This window comes from Budorcas taxicolor, chromosome 14 (assembly GCF_023091745.1).
Source record: "Budorcas taxicolor isolate Tak-1 chromosome 14, Takin1.1, whole genome shotgun sequence".
NCBI lineage: Eukaryota > Metazoa > Chordata > Mammalia > Artiodactyla > Bovidae > Budorcas > Budorcas taxicolor.
In genome coordinates this window covers 55,336,209-55,355,452 of record NC_068923.1, presented here as the reverse complement: position 1 = coordinate 55,355,452, position 19,244 = coordinate 55,336,209, and the positions used below count along the sequence as shown (strand labels likewise).

General features: G+C 39.4%; 1 protein-coding gene across 1 annotated transcript in view; it reads left to right on the top strand.

The window, feature by feature from the left end:
• Positions 1 to 1,184: 1,184 nt before the first annotated feature.
• Positions 1,185 to 19,244, top strand: part of IL7 (interleukin 7) — a 59,161-nt gene continuing 41,101 nt past the window's right edge. The window contains exons 1-2 of the mRNA XM_052651928.1: positions 1,185 to 1,194; positions 8,416 to 8,549. Coding sequence (XP_052507888.1) covers positions 1,185 to 1,194; positions 8,416 to 8,549 — 144 coding nt within the window. The remainder of the gene's footprint in view (positions 1,195 to 8,415; positions 8,550 to 19,244) is intronic.

Genomic DNA, 19,244 nt, shown 5'->3' with positions numbered 1-19,244 from the left:
TTTGCCTGAGATGACATATATAAAAGGATTAGCACAATACTAGTACAGAACAAATGCTAGGTAAATGACAGCCATAATATTATTATCACTTATTTCTTTACATCACCCACCTTCATTTAAGCAGGGTTTCTGCAGAATATCAGAAACTGAACCGAGACAGAAAATATCTAAATAATTCAGGTCTAGAAAAAAAAAGATCTCTTCTGTAAACACACAGTCACGATGGATAATTTGATTTATTAGCCAATAAAGAAAAACGCACAAGTGGGAGACATTGTTAGGAGCTATTATCGGTCTCCACTTTCTCCACCTAATTTGGCTTTAATTTCTAGGTCCAAAGATAGCTCTTACCAGAGGAGACTGACCCACCGTTTTATTTTCCTTTGAGATCTCACCTGGGCAGGTGCATGTACAAAAGACAGAGGAAAGAGACCAAGAGAGGTTAGAGAGGCCGAGGGAGTGGCCCATGGCCCTCTTAATCATTCATCATTCTTTACTTCCTTTTTCAAAAAAAAAAAAAAAAGAGGACTTGGCATCGTCCACCACCACATCCGCGGCAACAGCTGCTACGCCTCCTCCCTGGCTCCCGCTTGCAATAGCCCAGCTCCCGCCGCACACATTTGCGGCTTCTGTGGATTCATTAGCAACCGATGCTTTTAGATTCTAGTCGCCTAATTCTGCCAAGGCGGCTAGAGGTCATCTGGGAAGTCTTTTGCCTCAAATCGCCCGGAATCAGAAGACCAACTCATTCCTCCTGCGGTGCTTTGGGAATCCGCGCGCTCCTCTGGTCTTGGTCCAGGCGCACAGGAAGCGCTCGGGGAGGACGCGGGTGACTAGGAGAAGGGAGGCGGGGTGCTGTGAAGGCGCCCCAGTGATTAACTTGGAGATCGAACCTGCAGACCAAGCGCAAAGTAGAAACTGAAAGTACACTGCCGGCTGATCCTACGGAAGTTATGGGAAAGGCAAAGCGCAGAGCCGGGCCCTGGTGTGTGCCGCCCCCCTTGGGATGGATGAAACAGCAGGCTCGGCGTGGGTAGGAGGAACCAGTGACAGAGACGGCCCTACCCGGCACGGACTCCCGGTAACTCCGCGGAAGACCAGGGTCCTGGGAGTGACTATGGGCGGTGAGAGCGTGCTCCTGCTGCAGTTGCGGTCATCATTACCACGCCCGCCTCCCGCAGACCATGTTCCATGGTAAGCGCTCCTCTCTCGGGCGCAGAAATTCGCGCGCCGGGCACTCCCGGGGACTCTGGGACGCGCTGCGGCGCCCCGCGCCCAGGCGCGTCCGGGAACAGCCTGGCCTTGCACTTTGGACCTGCGGAGAGCCCGGGCTCTGCCCCGGGGCAGCCAGCGACCGCGCCCGAGTACCCTGGCCCATTGCCACTTGCACCTGGCAGGCTGCGTGGGAGCCTCGGTCCCCGACGCCGGCCCTCTGTCCCCGAGACCCGGCGCTGCAGCCTCCGCGCGGTTCAGAGGTGGCAGCCCGCGCCCAGGTCCTGGGGTAGCAATGAGCTCCGTCCTTCTCCCCGAGCCAACGCCGCCGGCTGTCAACCGAATGCCCAACCCACCCAACCCCGGGCTCCTGGCCGCGCCGAGATACTCACCGGCGCCCCGGGATCTGCGAGGATGTGGGCTCTTGCAGCTCCAAGTCCTTAGAGAAGTGAAAGCGAAGCTCCCACGGGACACGCTTTTAAACCCCAAAGGGACAGGTCTCCGGAAAACCCCGTTTTCACCCACTTACTGAGGCCGGGAGTTTCCGACTGGGGCTGTACCGGTGTCTTTTGCTGGGAAACCAAGTGCTCCGGGCTGGCACTGAGAAGGGCCACTTTGGGTTTTGTTTTGTTTTGTCTTTTCTAAATGGGTGCTCCTTGACGGAGGCGGAATTAACAGGCATAATTCTACATTTTAGACCCTTGCTGAGACCGAGTAGAATTTACTTGTGTGGAATACGAATTTAAAATGGGCAAGGACAGAGTTGAAGCGATGGCGTTAGCAGCCACATGGCTAGTATAGAGTCCGAAAGTTGACTGGGGGCGGGGGAGGTGTGTTGGGGGGCTTGGGGGGAAGGGAAATGTGCTTAGGGAGGGATCGCCTGAGGAAAATTCTGCAGTTTTACAGTAAATACTTCCTCTGTCAAAAGGAGATGAATGGGGAGGGGGCCAGAATAGACAGGAGGTTGTTTTCCTGTTTGATGCCTTTCTTGGCTGCACCTTTAGATTGAGGTGAGGTGAAGGTGAGGTGAAGTCGCTCAGTCGTGTCCGACTCTTTGCGACCCCGTGGACTGTAACCTACTAGGCTTCTCCGTCCATGGGATTCTCCAGGCAAGAATACTGGAGTGGATTGCCATTTCCTTCTCCAGGGGAAATTCCCAACCCAGGGATCGAACCCGGGTCTCCCTCATTGGAGGCAGACGCTTTAACCTCTGAGCCACCAGGGAAGCCGCACCTTTAGATTAGAAGAGCCTTTTGCCCACTCACAGGTATTCAAGCATCAAAAATTGACATAGCCCAGAAGTACCTGATCAGTAACAAAATGAAGGAGTAGGGTTTAGGGTGTAGAGAATTCTTCATGGGCCTCCTCTAGAAGTTTAATATATAATTAGAAATTAGGTATATTCCTGTTTTCCTTACAATGCCCAGAGAGCTCCTGCAATTGCTTCTTTCTGGATGGCTCCCAGTTCTGATCCTCCCATCACCTGTGATCTAGAGCAGAGAGGTAAAGCAAGAGGAGGAAGCTAAGGTGTCCATTACTGACAAGGAACCTCTGTTTCCTGAATATCTACACTAATCATGTAGCGTAAGTTATCAGCAACCAAAATATTAGAATTCTAAACTCCTAATAATAATTACTCTGAGTGGCTATCTGCAGTTTGTTCCAATAGATTTCATTAGAGGTTTCATTACTTTTTATCCTTTCATTTGACACTTCTTTTGGAAGGTGAAGTAGTTGAGGACCTCCTATGTGGTCCTTGATGATTTTGCTCTCTAGTTTTGATAATTTAATTATTTGAGGACCCAAAAATGGAATAGTGGTACAAATGGAGAACTGAGGAAGATTAGAAAGCCTGAAGAGGTTTAAAGAGAATTACACAGGGCATCAAAACAATGCTGAAATACCTTAGACAAAAATGGAAGAGGTTACTTTGTAGGACCACCTTACATGTTGATTTCTCTGTGATGTGAGATTTTTTTTTTTTCTTCCTGGACCTGTGACACATAATCTAATGTAATAAAACCAAACAGTCAATGTCTTTTTTCCCCTGAAATAGGAGTACATGGTGCAATGTTTCCGAGCTTGGCCAAGGAAGCACCAGTGAGTTTCATGTGGAGAAAGATGGGGGTTTTGCACATTTCCCTTGAGGACACACATGCAGTTATTTTTATAGGAAGCAATGTAGCTCAGTGACTAAAAGCTTGGTTTCTAGACTTTTCAACCTGACAATCTTGGATTTGAATCCTGCCTCTTACAAAACTCGTTTTATCTGGTGAAAAATTTGGGCCCCAGATTCTCCATCTGCCAAAATGTTTAGTAATTGATAGTACTTACCTCAAGAAATGGTTACGGGATTAAATGAAATACTGTATATAGTATTATAGGATGGCTTCAGAAATGTCTTTATCTGCTGTTTATCATAGGACTTATGGATAGAATTTATGATCCAATCAATATGTTTGTGGCAAATATTAGAATTGTTTGTGTGAACATAAAATTCATTTTAGAACCTTAAAAAGCTGGTTTTCATATATAGTTATTTCCTACTGTTTATTAACTTTTTATTTATTCACTTACTTGTTTATGCCAATTGCTCATACTAAAGACAAATCTTATATATTCAGATAATGTCTTTCATTCCATCCTGAATATCTGTTGACCGTGTCTTAAAAATCCCAGTGAAAATAGGTCTATGTAATGTGTACAGTAGACAGTCAATGCACACTGATTGGTCTTTAACAGTAATGAAGATTAGATTTGAAGGATTGTAGAAACTAATTTGTTTACGTTCACTTTGACCCCATAACTTAAGCATCTGAGGATTCAATGTATTATTTGGCTTAATATAAAAACCAACAAGACTTTTTTAGACAGCTATCATTCTGGTTTAACCAAATTCCCTACTGAAAACAAATTCTCCAGTTTCAATCCCTTCAGGAAATCTAAAGAAAATTCCACAAGCCCAAGCTTGCTTTGCATTATTCTTTATGGTTTATCTTTTTTTGTAACCTAAGGGAAAGGTCAAGGTGAGGTGGGGGTGGGGGGGATAAGGTTGGTATTCTATGCATAATCTAAAAATAAAAGCAGAGTCCTTTCCTATTGTGACAACAATGTCAAAAGCAGGCTCAAACTAGGCAATATTAATATGTTAATCTTCCCTGGTGGCTCAGACGGTTAAGCGTCTGTCTACAATGTGGGAGACCCGGGTTCAGTCCCTGGGTTGGGAAGATCCCCTGGAGAAGGAAATGGCAATCCACTCCAGTACTATTGCTTGGAAAATCCCATGGACAGAGGAGCCTGGTAGGCTACAGCGCATGGGGTCGCAAAGAGTCGGACACAACTGAGCGACTTTACCTTTACCTTTACTCTCTATGTGGTATGGAGAAAAGACTTCAGTTGAAGGCAAGTCATTAATGAGAAATCTAGGAACCTCTGAGACCTGGGTTTGAAGCACTGGAATGTATTTGCAACATTGTCCATCAGGGGATTTCAAGTTTAAAGAGTTAATGCATTTGGATGGCTAAGTAGATTCTTAGAATTCAGGCTGGTGGCTCAGAGGTTAAAGCGTCTGCCTCCAATGCGGGAGACCTGGGTTCAATCCCTGGGTTGGGAAGATCCCCTGGAGAAGGAAATAGCAACCCACTCCAGTATTCTTGCCTGGAGAATCCCCTGGATGGAGGAGCCTAGTAGGCTACAGTCCATGGGGTCGCAAAGAGTCGGACACGACTGAACGACTTCACCTTCACCTTCACAAGTTGAAAGGGACATCAAGCGATCAGTTAATCTGAGGTTTTCATTTTACAAATTAGGGAAGTGAAGATTTTGAGATGCTCTGTCCTTTAAGTGGTCTCTTAACCCATTTCCAGGGACTTCCCTGGTGGCTCAGAGGTTAAAGCGTCTGTCTACAATGTGGGAGACCCGGGTTCAGTCCCTGGGTTGGGAAGATCCCCTGGAGAAGGAAATGGCAATCCACTCCAGTACTATTGCTTGGAAAATCCCATGGACAGAGGAGCCTGGTAGGCTACAGCCCATGGGGTCGCAGAGTCAGACACAACTTCACCCTTACCTTTAAGCCATTTCCACACCAAGACAAAGCCTCCAAGTCTCCCTCTGTACTTTGTGCTGCCCGAGGCTATCTAGAGCTGAGCTGCTGGTAGTGATTAAATTCCTGAGAAGTTGTGTCTGATTCTTTTGTGGCCCTGTGAACTGTAGTCTGCCAGGCTCCTCTGTCCATGGGATTTCCCAGGCAAGCATAACGGAATGAGTTGACATTTTCTTCTCCAGGGGATCTTCCCAACCCAGGGATTGAACCCATGTCTCTTGCATTGCAGATTCTTTACTGCCAAGCCACCAGGGAAACCCAGGGCTGACCTATTTAACAGTTTAAGTCACTCAGTCATGTCTGACTCTCTGTGACCCCATGGGGTGTAGCCCACCAGGCTCCTCCATCCATGGGATTCTCCAGGCAAGAATATTGGAGTGGGTTGCCATTTCCTTCTCCAGGGGATCTTCCCAACCCCGGGATCGAACCCAGGTCTCCCGCATCGCGAGCAGACGCTTTAACCTCTGAGCCACCAGGGAAGCCGATTTAACAACAATAGTGGCAACCAAAGACACCCTACAGATAAGGCAAATATTGTTTTAGAATTGCACAAAAGACTTAATTTCCTACTAAGTCATCATTTGAAAGCACTGATAAAATACCATCCAATGACCAAATGGATCAATGTGAATTTTGAGAGCACTCATTACTGAAATTTGGAATGAAGAGGGCACAATAAGTAGTGCTCAGAAAAAATAAAACTGCCTCCTAAATTGAAGTGTAAAATGTGGACCTTTAAAATAACATTTATGTACAATAGTAAAAATGTCTCCTTTTCATTCTAATATTTAATTATTTTGTTATTATTCCTTTAAAGCTCATTTCAAGTTATATGGTGTATAAACTTTCCTTATCCTCTATTCATCCTGAAGTATCCCTGCCAGACACCTTTAAGATAACAGAGAAAAGAAAAAGTTTGGCTCTGCACTATCTATACAAACCTAATTACAAAGTTAGGATGCTAAATAATTAGCAATTGATCATTGTTTGAGAATCTTCAGGTGGGAGAGACAATAGTAGAAGAAAGAGAGGTAGAGATAGATAATAGAACCTGGAGGTAGTTTTCATTTAGACCAAAATGATGACATGTTATCAAAAGATTATGGGTAGGGTTTCCTGGTGGCTCAGTGGTAAAGAATCTGCCTACTGATGCAGGAGACATGAGTTCAATCCCTGATCTGGGAAGATCCTACATGTCTCAGAGCAACTAAGCCTGTACACCACAGCTATTGAACCTGTGCCCCAGAGCCTGGGGACCACAACTACTAACACCTGTATGCCCTAGATTTGGTGCTCTTCAACAAGAGAAGTCATGGCAATGAGAAACCCATGCTCCGCAACTACAGAAAAGCCCATGCACCAAGGAAAACCCAACACAACCAAAAATAAATAGATTATTTTCTAGAGAGATTATGGGTGTTTATGATCAAATCCTGATGAAGCAATCAGCTCATCAGGATTAGAATCCAGACCTGGCACCTACTATTTATGTTTAACAAAAAGACATGTCTACAATGTCTTTTTTTTAACAAAAAAACTACCTGGTAGGACCCTTTGGATCTTTAGAGACAGTAAGTATAAGGCACTGAACAGTGCTTGGTACATGACAGGTACTCAGTTAAAGGTAACTAGCATCATCATCCGGAGAAGGCAATGGCAACCCACTCCAGTGTTCTTACCTGGAAAATCCCAGGGACAGGGGAGCCTGATGGGCTGCCATCTATGGGGTCGCACAGAGTCGGACATGACTGAAGCGACTTAGCAGCAGCAGCAGCAGCAGCAGCAGCAGCAGCAGCAGCTGCATCATTAATCTCCTAAGTGAATTCTTGCTCATCATACCTACAGAAACTTAGTGTCAGAGCTTTGAGTAGATCCTGCTTCTCATTTTGTTTTTCTTACCTTGTTAAATGTCAGTGACATATGAAGATTCGATGTGAGATTCATGTTTGTTCCTCTATCTGCTATCCAGTCGACATTCTCCATTATATGGTTCACTAACAGCACATAATTTAATGAGGAGAGCTACCCACTTTTGTATGACAGATAATATGTAATAGATTATAACGTTATCAGGAAGTTTATGATATATTTGACAGTCTTTAGTTCCTTGGGTTCCAAGCAGCATTATTTGTAATCTTAATCAGGAGTAGGCATACATGTGAAATGTCTTGCACGCAACAAGAATAGTTAAAGTTCACTGGTGAAAGTCACAGGAAATATATTGTCATCAACACTCAATAGTTTACAGAAAGATTCAAACAAGACACTCTGGCAAGCTTGTGAAGAAATAAAATAAGTCCCCATAAAACCAGATTTTAATGCCTCAAGGAATCCCTGGCTTTCTATCAGTGTATTACTATTCCCAAAAGTGATGTCATTTATAATTTTATCCCTTTTGATTAAAAAATGCCCCTAATTAAGAAGACATTTAAAAACAGATATAGATAATTAGTTAACAGGGTATGAATTTATTTATTGTTTTCCTAACATGTCAAGAAGCTAAACAGGGCTGTGTTTGAAGAGAATGTGGGTCTCTGGGCATTTAGAAATAGAAGATACTGAAAAGATAAAGAGTATTATAATATAAATGTCAACTTTGTGCCAGTTCTAGGAAAGGTAAGTCTTCTAAGGTCCATTATTAAAAAGAAAGAATATAATCATAGTGCTGTACCATGGAGATAAACTTCCTGCAATGTTGCCTCCAGGAAACAGCTGGACACTTGATCAGCCACCAAGTTTTACATAAACATACAGTCACGTGCCATCGATCATAAACTTTCAAGAATTTCTAATTTTTAACCTATAGTTTACCTGTTTTTCTGTCAATGGAGCAAAGAGACTTTGCTGTCATCACACCTGTTCTGCACTATCCCAAAGAGTTATATCTGAATTAAAATGAAAGAGACCTAGACTCTGAAATATTGTCTTACTTTGGCTATTACATAATACTGAACTTTGCAGTTTTTTCCTACACTCTGCAGAAGCAAGATACATTTTAAAATTTCTTAGAAATTAGTGGTCAGGCCAATTGAAACACTGCCATCATATGATATAATATGACTTAAAACATTTGGCTGATTCTTACTTACTGTTGAATTCAGTTTCTTTTAGGTATATCTTTGGAATTCCTCCCCTGATCCTTGTTCTGTTGCCAGTAGCATCATCTGATTGTGATATTAGCGGTAAAGACGGTGGAGCATATCAGAATGTTCTAATGGTCAGCATCGATGACTTGGTATGTGTTTGTTTTCCTCACATTTTAACTCATTGGCAAAATTTTATATGTACTGTTGGTATGCAGTTTTATACTTTAGTATTTACTTCTATTCTTTGAAAGACAGTGAAATAACTAAAGAATAAAACGAATGGGGGCTAACAGTATTTTTTTTAGAGTTGGCATCATTATATCCTTTGAAAAGATTTCTTTCCAAGATCCCAGACTCGTCAGTCCAAGTTCCCTTCACTACCAAAATTTTCCTGAACATAATTTAGCATAACTCTCTGCATCTCTTCACCTTCCATTGACAGTCCATATAAAAGCATTATATTGTGGGGGCTTCCCTGGTGGTTCAGATGGTAAAACATCTGTCTGCAATGCTGGAGACCCAGGTTCGATCCCTGGGTCGGGAAGATCCCCTGGAGAAGGAAATGGTAACCCACTCCAGTACTCTTGCCTGGAAAATCCCATGGACAGAGGAACCTGGTAGGCTACAGTCCATGGGGTTGCCAAGAGTCGGACACGATTGACAGTACATATAAAAGCATTATATTAGAAGAAGGAAAATAACAGAATATAATGTTTAAAATGTATCATGAAGGGATTTCCCTGGCAGTCCAGTGGTAAGACTCCATGCTTCCACTACAAGGGAATGTGTTTGATCCCTGGTCAGGGAACTAAAATTGAAAAATTATCATGAAGAGAAAGAGATGGATAGTTATTTTATTTTATCTGAATGTGTGTATTGGCATATACTTAAGCATTTTATACATATATATATAAAATTTGCTGTGGTATTTTTTACTTACTTTGGACATTTTTGAATAACAGCTATTATTCTTTAGGGTAGTTTTAGGTTTACAGAAAAGTTGAGGAGAATGTAGAGAATTCCCACATACCCACTCTCCCTCTGTACAATTTCCCCTGTAATTAACATCTTGCATTTCTGTGGTACATTAGTTACAATTGATGAACCAATATTGATACATTGTTATTAACTAAATCCCATAGTTGACATTAGTGTTTGCTTCTTGTGTTGCACAGTTTTATGGGTTCTGACAAATGGATAATATCCTGTATCCATCCTGACAGTATCATGCAAATAGTTTCACTATCCTTAAAAATTCCCTGTGCTCCACTGATTCATACTTCCCTCCCTCCTCTTAACCCATGGCAACCACAGCTCTGTTTACGGTCTCTGTGGTTAGCCTCTTAAAAATGTCATATAGTTAGAATCATGCAGTTTGTCGCTTTTTTAGACTGGATTCTTTGATTTAGCAATGTGTATTTAAGGTTCTTCCCCGCCTTTTTGTGGCTTGATAGCTCATTTCATTTTATTGTTGAATAAAATTCCATCGAATGGATGTACTACAGTTTGTTTCTCCATTCGCTGATTGAAGGATATGTCTTGGTTGCTTCTAATATTTGACAATTATGAATAAAGCTTCTACAAACATTCGTGTGCAGGGTTTTGTGTGGACATTCATTTTCAGCTCATTTGGATAAATTCCTAGGAGAATGATTGCTGGATCATATGGTAAGACTATGTTTAGCTTTGTTTTAAACTGCCATGCTGTCTTCCAAAGTGACTGTACCATTTTGCATTCTTAACAGCAATGAATGAGAGCTCCTGTTGCCTTACATCCTTGCCAGCATTTGCTGTTGTCAGTGTTTTAAGTTATAGCCATTCTAATAGATGTTTCATTGTACCTCACTGTATTTTTAATTAGCAGTTCCCTAATGTCATATGATGTCGAATATCCTTCACATACTATTGCCATCTGCATATCTTCATTGGTGAGGTATCAGAACTCACATCCTACCTGACATCCTAACTATATTGAATCTTACTATCCATGATGATGGAATATCCTTCTATTTATTATTTCTTTTATCAGAGTTTTGTGCTTTTCCTCATACCAGTCTTGTTCATATTTTGTTAGAACTATACTTAAGCACAGGATATTGTATTTTGGGTAGTTTTGTAAATGGTGTTGTGTTTTGAATTTCAAGTTCCAATTATTCACTGCAGGTATATAGGAGAGCAATTGACTTTTGTATATAACCTTGTATCCTCAAATCTTGCTAGAACTGCTTTTAGTTCCAGGAGGTGGTATTGGTATTGTTGCTATTCTTTGGGATTTTCAACAGAGACAAATAATTCATTGACCAAAATTATATTTTTTACAGTTTAAGAGCTATAATAATGTAATAGGATGTGTTGATTTAACAGTAATCAGTACTTGAAACCCCAAATGACAAAGCAAACTCTCTTTCATGTTCATAAGATGGAAATAATTGTCTAATATTTCCCTTCCTTCGACTCAATCTTTCTCTGCATACTCATACTGAAGGGGCACAACTCCTTGGGAAATCAGTGTCTCACCTCTTGGGGGGATACAGGAAACTCAAGATGCTATATAACTGTATGCTGTACCACTTCAATATATAGAACGGCTGACGAAAAATGCACACTAAATAGTAATTGCCCAGTTTTTCATTTCATGAATGGAGGGCATTTTCTGCATTAAATTATGCTACTAAATTAATATTTTGAGTCAAGAAATGGATTTTACTCTTTACTAACTTTCAAAAAGATTATTTATTTATTCATTTTAATTTTTGGTCATACTGGGTCTTCATTACTGCCTGTAGGCTTTCTCTAGTTGCAATGAGCAAGGGCTTCTCATTACAGTGGCTTCTCTCGTTGCTGAGCACAGGTTCTAGGGCATGGGGGTTTCAATAACTGTGGTGCAGGCACTTAGTGGAATCTTCCTGGATCAGAGAGATCGAACCCATGTCCCCTGCATTGGTGGAGAAGAGTCCCTTTACTTAATCACTTTCATTTCCCAAAGGAAAATTCTGAGGCTCAGGGTCACCGTTTTGTGGCAGAGCCAGGATCTGAGCATCTGCTGTTCACCAGCACATTCTCCTGCCTTCCAGGAGCAATCACTGTGTCATTATATGCATTCAGCCAACACTTATGTGGAGCCTGTTATATGCCAGTTACTATAGAAAACCCTGTTGTGTGGTGGGGAGATGGGGGTGTGGGGGTAGATGCAAAAATAGACCAGATACAGACCTGTCTTTTAAGGAGTTTACATTTGGTGATGGTTAAGTCTTGGTGTGAAGAATGCAAGTTGCAGCTTGAAAAGGAGTGGCTGCCATACTCTCATTTTAAACAAACTGGTTGTGAGTCAGATTTGGAAACAAAGAAATACAAACTGTGTGCTAGGAGGACCTCAATAGATCAGCTTGACAGCAGGAAAGAAACCATACTGTGGGTTAATATGCTGATCTCCAGACCTTTTAAACAGTACACCATTTAGTAAAACTGTCTTAAGCCTGCACTCCCAGTATACATTTACTTACATGTTATAGTATTTACATAGTAATTGTATACATGTTAGTAATGATATATTCCAAACAATAAAAATTTACAAAAGATGAAGAAAAAATGTAGATAGAATTCCTAAAACTTTTCCTTCCATGCTTGCAGTGGATTCTCCATTGTAGACTCTACTTTGAAAAGACCTCTAACATAGTGGAAGACACAAGTGTGTCTATAACAAGATTGTGAGTTATCTTGATGTGATGTTATTTAGACATAAACAAAAGTCAACAGTGATTTGGTCATAAAATAACATTTAATTTCAATGCAAATTTTGAGAATTTACTGTGTACAACATAAGTCATTAGAAAATAAGATAGTCCTTGTTCTTCTATAATTTATGAGGATAAGGTAAACACATGTTACTGCAACAGAAAGTAATGAGTAGTGCATTACAAAGTGGTTTCATACACATTATTTGAGCTTCATAATATCTCTATGAGATGATAATAATAATAATCAGTTCAGTTCAGTTGCTCAGTCATGTCCAACTCTTTGTGACTCCATGGACTGCAGCATGCCAGGCTTCCCTGTCCATCACCAACTCCCGGACCCTGCTCAAACTCAGGTCCATCGAGTTGGTGATGCCACCCAATTGTCTTATCCTCTGTTAGTTATAATAATAAGAATAACACAAATTCAGGGTTTACTATGTGCCAGCACTGCTCTGACCACTTTCCATGTAATAATTATATAATTCTAATATAATAATTAGACAATTCCATGTAATGAGGAAAGTGAGACCTGAACCACATAGCTGGCAAGTGGCAAAGCTGGAATTCAAATCCAAACAGTCTAGTTCCAGAAAAAGTTCTCATTTTGATGAGGCAAAGCAGGCAATGGCCTGTTGTTGTTGTTGTTGTTGTTGTTGTTTTGGTGGGGGTGGGGAACACATGATAGAGAGTTATGGTAATAACATAATGAAAGAAGGGTGTCAGGAACACTAAGATGATAACTGATCTGGTTGTATTGTAGGGAAAGGTGAAGGGGAGCTGGACAGACATTTTGAATACATCTGGATGTAAATAGAAATGATGGAAGCCATGACATAGAATCCATATAAGGTTCAGGGTAAGGGTGAGAGACTCATTTTTCTACTTGGCTCAGAAGGAATGGAAAGTTCATAATAAATAATAAAGGTCCTTTTTCTATATGGTCTACTAAGTAAGGAATTTAGATTCCTAAAACTAGGATGTCTAAGTTAAATAGAATCAGCACTTTAAGCTCCTTAATACATATTACCTAATTCTTTTCCAAAAAGGGCCCACAAAGTTACAGTTCTTACAGCAATATATGAGGTCATCATTTTTGTCAGCATTGAGTATTTTTATTTTTGATAATATCTAGCAGGGAAATAGAGAAACAATTTGTTTTGATTTACATTTCTTTGATTGCTTGTGACATTGACTGTTTTTTTTTAACCTGTATTCATCCTTTATGTTTTTATTTTGCATTGAGATAAAATACAAAGTACTGTTAAAGTGTACAGTTTAAGTATAGTCACACGTTGTGCAGTCCTCACCATTATCTACTTCCAGAACATTTCATCACCTCAAAGAATGATAAAACCATTAGCAATAGCTTTCCATTACTCATCACTAGACTCTGGTAGCTACTAATTTACCTTCTGTTTCTATGGATCTGCATTTTCTCCATGAGTCATACAAATGGAAACATACAATTTGGAGCCTTTTGTATTGGACTTCACTTACCATAATGTTTTCAAGCTTAACCCATAGTATAGCATGAATCAGTACTTCATTTCTTCTTATAGATTAATAAACTGTTAAATGGATATACTGTATTTCTGTTTATCCATTCATCAGTTGAATGGATAATTTTTTCCACTGTTTGGTTATTGTGAGTAATGTTTCTTCACATCTTGGTTATACAAGTTTTTGTGGAATACTCTTTGATATACACCTACAAATGGAATTTCTGGGTCATATGGTAACTCTGTGCTTAACTTTTTGAAGAAATGCCAAACTATTTCTCAAGTGACTGCACCATTTTACACTCACATCGGCAGTATTTGAGGATTCCAATTCTCCTTGCTGTCTGACTTTTTTATTATAGTCATCCTAGTGGTTGTGAAGTGGTATTTCGTTGTTCCTTTGATCTATATTTCACTGATGACTAATGAGGTCAAGCATCTTTTCAGTATTGACCATGCTTCTTGGCTATTTGTGTATCTTCTTTGAAGAAATTTTTTTCAAATGTTTTGCTCACTTTTAATTATGTTGTGTTTTGTTTGGCTGTGAGAGTTTTTAAAATATACTCTGGATACTAGATGTTATCAGATGTGCAATTTGCAAATATTTTCCCCCATTCTTTGCATTTATTTTCCTTTCTTTATGGTATCTTTTATAGCACAAAAGTTTACCTTGATGAAGTTCAACTTATTTATTCTTTCTGTTTTGGTAATGCCTTTGGTAGCATAGTTAAACTATTACCTAATCCAAGATCACAAAGATTCACATTTATGTTTTTTCTAAGAATTTTATAGTTTTAGTTCATATTTAGGTCTTTGATCTGTTTTTAGTTAATTTTTGTATATGATATGAGCTAGGGAGTCCAATTTTATTTTTTTCCAGTTGTTCTGCACCTTTTGTTGAAAAGACTATTTTCTCCCATTGAATTGTCTTAGCACCTTCATTGAAAATCAGTTGTATTAAAATGTATAGGTATACTTTAAATTTCTAATTCCATCCCATTGCTTATATGCCCATCTTTCTGTCAATACCACACAGTCTTGATGACTGTAGCACAGTAGTTAGTTTTAAAATTGGAAGTGTGAGTCTCCAACTATGTTCTTTTTTGAGACTGTTTTGGCTCTTATGGATCCTCATCACTTATTTAAGTCTGTCGTTGATATTTATTCTACTTTTCTAGGGATTCTGTTGTTTAAAAGCTTTAGAATTTAAATGTAGTACAAAACTCTGGTGATGCCATCCCTCTGTGCAATAATTATACAGCATAACTCCACACACCTGTAATCATGGCCATGTCAGTGGTATGGACAGAGGAGATGACAATGGACAGGATGGAGACTGGTTTAAAAATATCTTCTTCCTTATAGCCCTCAAGATCCTTTGCCATTCTCCTACTGGCTATCATTCAGTAAGAGATCATTATATAAGTATGACAACTTTATGACTAGCATTATTTGTTGAAAACATTTCCCAGTTTACATTTACTTTTTATCTTTTTTTTTTGATATACAGATTTTATTTTATGTAGCCACATCTATAAAAATAGGATTACCTGTAAATTAGGATATAATATGGGCACCGAAGTGGAAGCTGCCATCTCACATTTTAAGGAGAGAAGACAATCAAGTCTTCATGGAACACTTGACTTTTTTTCTCCTGATTTTTTTTTAAAAGACAACTTTTTAGAGCAGCTTTAGGTTTACAACAAAACTGAGAAGGAGGTACCTTTTTCTTATGTACCCAATCCTCCCACCTATATATATAGCCTCCCTTATTATCAACACCATTCACTTTTTATGAAATACAACTTTTATGAAGGATGCACCTACACTGACTCATCATAATTGCCCAAAGTCCACAATTTCCCCCAGGGTTCACACTTGTGTGGTACATTCTATGGATGTGGAGGAAGCATAATGGCATATATCCATCACTGTAATATCATACAGAATATTTTCACTTTTCTAAAAGTCCTTTATGCACTGCCTATTTATTCTTCCTCCCCCACCAACCTCTTTCAACCACTCATCTTTATATTGTTTCCTTTGCTTTGCCATTTTGAGCTTTATGCCATCTTTCCCAATCTGTATACCTTTTATTTCCTTGCCTTATTGCATTAACAAGGACTTATTGAATAAGCAAGGACTTTCAATACAATTTTGAAAAGAAGTGGTAGACGGGCCATCCTTGCTTTTTACCTGATCTTGGTGGGAAAACTTCGAATGCCTCACTGCTAAGTAAGACATTATCATTGTTGTTGTTTAGTCGCTAAGTCGTGTCTGACTCTCGCAACCCCATGGACTGTAGCTAACCAGATTCCTCTGGCCATGGGGTTTTCCAGGCAAGGATACTGGAGCTGGTTGCCATTTCCTTTTCCAGGGGATCTTCACCACCAAGGGACCAAACCTGCATATCCTGCATTGCAGGTGGATTCTTTAATCTGCTGAGCCACCAGGGAAGCAAGCACGCCATCAGCTGTAGTATTTTTGTGTAGTCTTTATCAAGGTGAGGAAGTTCCCTCTTTTCCTAGTATATTGAGAGGTTTTTTTTTCCCATGAATGGGTATTAGATTTTGTCAAATGCTTTTTTTGCATCAAGCGATATGATCATGTGATAAACAAAAAGAAGAAACTGTACTGATGTGGTAGATTAAATTAATTGATTTTCCACTGTTGAATCAGCCTTGTCTGCTTGGAATTGACCCCTCTTAGTTGTGGTATATAATTCTTTTTGTATTTTACTAGATTTGATATACTAATATTTTGTAGAGGATTTTTGCATCTGTGTTGATGGAAGAATCTGGCCTGTAGTTTTCTTTTCTTTTTTTTCCCCTTTTTCTTGTCTTTTTCTGGTTTTGGTGTTAAAGTAATGGTATTCTCATAGACTGACTTAGGATGTGTTCCCTCTCCTCTGTCCTCTAAAAGAGATTGTAGAGAATTGGTCTAATTTCTTTCTTAAGTGTTTGCTAGAATTTATCAGTAAACCCATCTGGACTTGGTGTTTCCTGGCTTGGAATGTTATTAATTACTGATTCAGTTTCTTCAATAGACATAGGCATATTCAGATCATCTATTTCTTCTTGTGAGTTTTGGTCATACATAATTCTTTTTCTGTTTTATATTATTTTTTAGAACTTCTTATTTTGAACTGGGGTATAGCCAATCAATCATGTTGTGATAGTTTCAGGTGAAGAGCGAAGGGACTCAGCCACACATATATATGTATCCCCAAACCCCTCCTCTCCCATCCCGGCTGGCACATAACATTGAGCAGAGTTTCATGTGCTATGCAATAGGTCCTTTTTGGTTATCCATTTTAAAAATATCAGGGTCACAAATAATTCTTGAATGTTAAAACACGTGTAGGTTTTACCAAAAGGAATAGAACATGCTTGGGGGGCTCCTCTATGGAGGGGATGGATTACCTTGCAAATGAATATAATTAAGAAATCAATTGCATGGTGTTGTTGGATTGTAGGATGTAAGACAAGAACCAAATCCTCAGAGAAAGCCTGGACCACTGAGTGCTGGGTTCATTATACAAAGGAGTTTGGACCTCTTTTCTAAGCATCCTGAAGTCCTTGGGGAATTTGGAGGGGAATAAAAGACACTGAATATAAGCACCACAAGAATAGAGATCTTTGTCTTCTGTACTCATGGCTATTCCCTGAAGGCCTAAAACTCTCAGTAAATACTTGATGAATGAATGGAGAATGAAATAACATCACCAGATTTATATCTTATAATTTTTTTCTGGCAATGTAGATAATTTTCAGGTTAGCATGGAAAGCAAGGAAAGAGTGTGGAACAACTTCAGAGAACTTTAGATAAAATTGTTGATGATTGTGGAGCAACACAGTGATTTATAACTTTAAGGTACTTGAGATGAACTGAAAGGATTGTTAAAACATAGAGTGCTGGACTTACTCCCAGAGACTTTTTAAGGAATTTTGATCTGCGAATTCCACTGGATAACTTCATTATGTCCTTGCCTTGTATGGAAAAATTTATAAACTTAAAGGAAAAATTAGAATAGTACCCTGATATTAGTCTGGTACTTAAATTCTATTGCCTCAGGTCTTGAAAGACATATTTCGCTCTGTGGGCATCAGCTCCTATGAAGTTTGTTTCTTTTTCAGTGTTTAATTCAACCACAGTAACAAAAATAAGTAAATAAACAACACCACATCATAAATTCAATTAGCTATTATTTTAAGCTTCCCTGGTGGCTCAGATGGTAAAGAATCTGCCTGCAATACAGGAGAAATACATTTGATTCCTGGGGTCAGAAGGAAATGGCAACCCACTCTAAGTATTCTTGCCTGGAGAATCCCATGGACAGAGGAGCCTTTTGGGCGACAGTCCATGGGGTCGCAAAGAATCAGACATGACTAAGTAACTAACACTTCCTTCCTCATTTTATTTTAGCATCCATGATTAAGCATCTATTTTATGGATAAATCAAGCAATCTTCTGCAGCAAGAAAAAATATCCTTTCATTGATAGCCTTGAGTAGATTGCTTTTCAGTGAATTTGCATTGCAGTGCAGTTCAAGGGACACTGAGTGAAGGATCAGAAGACCTAAATGTGTTACTGGCTTTATTATTAGCAAGCATTGTGATCTTGGAGGGCTTCCCTGATAGCTCAGTATGTACCGAATCCGCCTGCAATTCAGGAGACCCCACTTCAATCTTGGACACCTCATTTAACCACTTGGGTACTTTTCAATCCCCCACAAACTATGAACACTGAATTATCTCTGGGGTCCATCATAGTGCCCCAACTTTTTGAAACAGGGAACAAAAACCACATTTTAGTTTCTTCTTTCTTTTCTTCCCTTCCTTTATTACTGGCCTGAACAATTGATTGTTTTCCTCCTTTTATAAACATGTATCAATCTTCTACTATATGGAATGTTCTGTCAAACATTATACCTCTAAATTAATAATATTAGTAATAATTAATAAGCTATCTGTCTCTAATCTACATATAATCAAGGACTGGAGTGAAATGTATTCAGCAATTTATAAAGCAATAAATAAACCATATTGGAGAAGAAAAGATGATCCTTTCCCCATTGACTAGTCCTAGTACTCTTGTAAAAAGCCAATCAGTTGATCACATGTGTGGCTTACATTTCATTCACAGATACGTATTTATGCTGGGCCAGTACCAGACTTTTATTACCGTTGCTTTGGAGTAAGTTTTGAAAGCAGAAAGTGTGACTCCTGGTTTGTCTTTCTTTTAGACAGTTTTGACTGTTCAGTCCCTTGCAATTTCATATGAATTTTAGAATCAGCTCATTAATTTCTGAGAAGTAGTCAGTTGGGATTCTGCTAGGGACTTTGCTGCACCTATAAATCAATTTAATACATAATGATGCCTCTGACCCATGAATATGGGATGTTTCCCATTTATTTAGATCTTTAATTTCTTTTAACAATGTTTTGTAGTTTTGAGGCTGTAAGTTTTAAACCTATTTTGTTAAAAATTATTTCTCAGTACTTTATGTATCTTTGATGCTATTGTAAATGAGATTGTTCTCTTAATTTTATTTAAAAATTGTCTGTGAGTCTTAACTGTGCTTCTTATAACTAAGTTTTTGTCTTAG